The 4,891-nt window shown below is 61.0% G+C and overlaps 1 protein-coding gene across 1 annotated transcript in view; it reads left to right on the forward strand.

Moving 5' to 3' along the window:
• The window catches only part of SLX4 (SLX4 structure-specific endonuclease subunit), a gene marked incomplete at its 5' end in the record, with an annotated part of 25,676 nt that overhangs the window by 18,462 nt on the left and 2,323 nt on the right, over window positions 1–4,891 (forward strand). The window contains 4 exons of the mRNA XM_027773177.1: window positions 21–817; window positions 3,279–3,381; window positions 4,006–4,419; window positions 4,760–4,871. Coding sequence (XP_027628978.1) covers window positions 21–817; window positions 3,279–3,381; window positions 4,006–4,419; window positions 4,760–4,871 — 1,426 coding nt within the window. The remainder of the gene's footprint in view (window positions 1–20; window positions 818–3,278; window positions 3,382–4,005; window positions 4,420–4,759; window positions 4,872–4,891) is intronic.

A 4,891-nucleotide genomic window follows, 5' to 3' on the forward strand; every position in this document is an offset into this window, starting at 1 on the left:
GCCACGCCGCTGGCCGGCAGGAGCCGTGACTCTTCATCCCAGACCCAGATCACAAGCCTCAGGGCCAGGGCCTTCAGCAAGGAGGTGCCTGATCTCCCAGCCAGGGCCTCCGTAGGAGACAGGGAAGTGGAGAAAGCTGCACACGTTTCAGCGGTCACACCCCAGACCTTGACAGCGGGCTGTGCTCCTGTGTCCCCAAGAACTTTTGGCTATCGGAGTCCTTCCAGACCCCGCCCTGGACACCACACGCCCTCCTCCCCACTGGCTCCCAGGTCCAGGGTCTCAGGGGGCCGCTCAGATCTCACCAGGGGGTTCCCGAAATGCTCGCTGCCCTGGCCAAGCTCACAGAATGTGGCCACAGTGAGTGACGTGGTGGAAGTCCAGGACAGTGACGATGAGCAGGACGTGACTGCCCGCCAGGCAAGCAGCAGCCCCCTGCTGGACAGTGACCCCCCAGTTCCAGTTGAGGTCTGCTACTGGAACACCGAGCCCCTCTCGCCCATTCCGATTGACCACCTGAACCTGGCACGGACGGGCCCCCTGAGTGCCAGCAGTCCCAGCAGCGGGGCCAAGGAGGCGCTGGGCCACGGCGACTGCTGCTCCCCAGAGCTCCCCTGCACCTCCCCTGTTCGCAGAAGCAGATCTCGAGAGAAGTCTCCCAGGGCCAGCTCCCCCGGGAGCCACGGGCCAAGCTTCCTGAACTCAGCTCTGTGGGACGACTGGGATGGAGGAGAGCAGGAGCCGCCGGAGGCCGTTCCTCGGGCCCAGACGCTCAGCGCCCCAGGAGCTCAGGAGGCAGGAGGGCCTGAGACCCCGAGTGAGTGGCCAGGGGGCGGGGGCGGGGATGGGGGCCTGGGCGCCGTCTCAAGGCCATGGAGATGTGCAGATTGGGAATGAAAACCCAGGGACCAGGGATGCCGAAGGGCCACTGACCTGCAGCGAGAGCCCACTGTCTGCCCTTGTTCCTGCCTGCAGCGGTGGGAGGACGTGGAGGACGCGGGCTGCCACGCGTGGACCAGCCCTCCCCAGCTTCTAACCCAGAGTCCCCCTGGGCGCTGGAGAAGAACCTGTCTGTGGCCCTTCTCTAGAGCCCGAACCCAACACCTCCTGGGTGAGAGGCCTAGACTGTCCATCAGGGACCTCAGGTGCTCCTTATGATGGGGCAAAGGTCAGACGTGGTGTGGCCACAGCCCGGCAATTCTGCTCTTACCTGTATCCAGGTGAGACAGCCCACATTGTCTGTGGTGAGCGGATGGATTCAGTGTGGGGGCCAGGTGGCGGCACAGTGGGTCAAGAGCTGATCCACGAAGGAGGTTCCCGTCTGGGCATGTGCGTGCCTGCGTCCAGGGCCGGCAGGTGGCTTGGGAGGGTGGGAAGGATCACAGCGGCAAGGCCCTGTCCCCTCCGTCTCCTCTGTCTTTCCCTCATAGAGGAAATGTGTTTTTCCTAGTTTTTGTTACAGGGCCCATGCATTTGCCAGAGAGAGGAATCACCCCAGGAGTTAACCCCACCGCAATCCCTTCTCTACTCCCCTCGGGGTTTGGGGCACACCCGCACACACCCAGCATGATCCTCAAGCCATGGGGGACTTAAACCGTGCTATTGGCCATGCAGGGATCCAGCACCTCAACCCATGCCACCTGCTGGCCAAGAGCCCACTCTTAAAGCGTACGTCGAGAGGGTTCACCGCAGCTGTCACTGTCTCACCTAGACGTTTCGTCATTCCAGAAATAATCCTGCGTCCGCGAGCTGCCTCCACGCTCCCCCCGAGCCCCGGGCAGCCACTCACCCTTGTCTCTGGACTGTCTGTCCTGGGGGTTCCGAGAAATGTGACGGCGCTGCGGCCTGTCGTGTCTGGTGCCTTCCCTGAGCGTGAGGTTTCCAAGATCCATCCGTGCGGCAGCACGTCAGGCTTCATTCCGGGAGCATCCCGCTGCGTGGGCAGACCACGCTTCTCTCACCCACTCACCTACCAGCAGGCACCTGGGCTGGTCCCACTGGTTATTGTGGGCATCTGCATATGACCCTTCACCTGTGTGTGTGGTGTGAACGCAGGGCTCTGTTACCGTTCGGTAATTGTGAACATCCGTATGTGTGTGTTGTGTGGACCCAGGGCTCCATTACCGTTCGGTGATCGTGAACATCTGCGTGTGTGGTGTGTGGACACAGGGCTCCATTACTGTTAGGTGATTGCGAACATCTGTGTGTGTGGTATGGACACAGGTCGTGTGTGTGCATGTTGTGTGGACACAGCTCCATTATCATTTGGTGATTGTGAACACCCACGTGTGCATATCGTGTGGACAGAGGTCACATGTGTGCATGTTATGTGGACATAGGTCACATGTGTGCGTGTTGTGTGGACTCATGGAGCAGAGTCTCCGGGCCACGTGGTGACTGAGCAGCATTGCGAGGGATTGCCAGCCTGGTGTCCGAAGTGGCCACACAGTTTACTTCCCACGGGCAGTGTGCGAGGTTCGCGTCCCCCTCCTCGACAATGCCGTGTGCTATCGGTACAGTGTGGGCGGGCAGTGGCATCTCTGCGGTCTCAATGTGTGGGCCTGATAGGGCTGTCCACCGGTTGTCTGTGTAGCCTTTGGAGAAGTGTCTGTGTGGGTCCTTTGCCTTTTATTTTAGGTTTTAGCCATTGGGGGTGTGCACACCTGGGGAAAGACAAAGGGATGAGAAATCAGCCCCTGGCGGGAGGGCCCCACCACAGTGCCTTCAGCATGGAGTCACAGCAGGAAGCCTGGCAGGGATTTCAAGCTCTCAGGTCCAGGGCCCGAGCTGCAGTCAGCCATGCAGAGTATAGAGCCTTAATCACCACGCCACCTGCTGGCCCAGAGGTCAGGTTTCAGCCACGGTCAGCCATGTGGTATTTGGCTCCTTTGCCCATTTTTAGCTGGGTTTTTATGTGTTTGTTTTTGAGTTTTAAGACAAATTCTGATGTTTAAGTCTCCTTGAAGGCGATTGGTCTTGCGCCTGTCGGGCTGTTCCTGGGGTCAGCGTTTTTGTGTCTCCTGAAGATTCAGGCATGTGCTGAGCTGTGGGAGCCCCATGTATGTGGCACCAGCGTGCACTAATACACAAGACGCGTGTCACCTGCCACTTTCCAGTGGGAAGCCAGGATCCCCAGTGGTGAGGGGCGGCCGTTGCTCTAGTGGGGGCAAAGTGGGGGCTCTTGTCTCCAAGCTGTCTCTCTTGGTGACACCACAGGGTCAGAAGTGGTGAGTCTGTGCCCCTTGTGCTGAAACGTGTGCTGCTTTTGTTTTACCCAGAAGGTGCTGATTGGAAGAAAAACTTGCCCCCCAAAGTGCCCATAACTCCAATGCCAAGGTATTCTATCATGGAGACCCCAGTGCTGAAGAAGGAACTGGACAGGTTGGTGCATTCCTCAAGGCCTGCTCAGAAGCGCTCTCTATCCTCCCGTATGTGGACAGGCCCCACGGGCCTAGGAGCAAAGGCTCTACCGTGTGGTCCTGGGTTAGATGAGGGCAGCTGGCCCTGGCGCGGGACAGGGAGGTCTGTGGCCGACTCTGTAGGGAGCCCGTAGGCTGCGCCATGGGGGTTGCTGAGCTGCTCAGCCTCTGCAAGCTGTCCCCAGATCGTCTGGGCCCGAGGAACTGACAGTGAAAGTCCCTGGGTGCTGTTGGGGACAGGCGTTTGTGTCCCGGGTTGATGGCAGTGGGGTCTTGCCTGCCGGCCCCAGAGGCCTGGTTTTTAAAAAGAACATCAGAGCGTTCCTACCCGGCAGTGCTGCTCTTCACTTGGGCACCCAAGGAGGGGTTGCTGCCGCCGCTGCCGCCACGCAGCACGGTGGGAGTGTCTCTTTAAGACTGTTCTTTAGAGTAGGCTGGCAAGTAGGATACTCACGAACCTGGCACACGTGTAGAAGTCAGGCCTGGGGAGTCGTGGGCATGCAGAGGCGCTGAGCTTGGCAGCTGCCCCTTGAGCATGTGCTGACGAGGCCCGAGGCCCGAGTCTGAGCTCCTGGACTCGCCGCAGGTTTGGCGTCCGCCCTCTGCCGAAGCGCCAGATGGTTCTGAAGCTGAAAGAGATCTTCCAGTATACCCACCAGACCCTGGACTCAGGCTCCGACGAGGAGATCCCACCCTCACAGACGCCCCTGGAGGCACCTGGCAGCCAGAGCCACACCGAGACCTGCAGGCCTCCCAGGGCTGGAGGCTGCACCCAGCTGGCAGCCACTGTGGGCCCCGGGTCCCAGAAGTCTCAGGAGCATGCTGTGGCCAAGGACGGCCATCGTCGAAGGCAGCAGCACCCTGGCGGAGGCCTCCCTCCCCGGAGCAGGTCCCCAGTGGAGGAGGCTCCTCTGGGCCCTGACGGTGACACTCAGCATGCAGCTTCCCGAGAGCCTGCAGCCTGTCCAGATGGCAGCGACAGCTCCTTCAGCTCCCAGAGGTAACCACGTGAACTCTGGGCGTCAGCATCACGTGCCCGCGGGCCTAAGGGGTGGTGTGGCCTGAGCTGTGGGAACGCAGGTGGGGTGAAAGCGCCCCTCGAAAACTCCTGGCCCTCTCCCCACACGCCTGGACCTCTCAGCTGGGCATGGAGTGCCAGGCCCAGCTCGGGCGGGTAGCCTGTAGGGCACTGCAGCGAGGACCTGCTGCCCTCCCACCCAGGCCCCGGGCCGGACCGCAGGCCACAGCCCCTTAGACGAGCAAGAAATGCCATTCTGCGACACCCACTCCTGGTCTTGGGGGCCCCGGAGTCACGAAACGGCATTTTCTGCTTCCTCTAGTTCTTCCTCCTGCGAGTTTGGAGCAGCCTTCGAGTCTGCCAGCGAGGACGACGCAGGTGAGCAGGGTGTCAGCGCGTCGCAGGTGGCCACCGCAGCAGCCGACACGCAGGAGGCGGGGGGGGGGTAACTTCG

This window comes from Tupaia chinensis, unplaced genomic scaffold (assembly GCF_000334495.1).
Source record: "Tupaia chinensis unplaced genomic scaffold, TupChi_1.0 Scaffold000042_2, whole genome shotgun sequence".
In the NCBI taxonomy this organism is placed as follows: domain Eukaryota; kingdom Metazoa; phylum Chordata; class Mammalia; order Scandentia; family Tupaiidae; genus Tupaia; species Tupaia belangeri.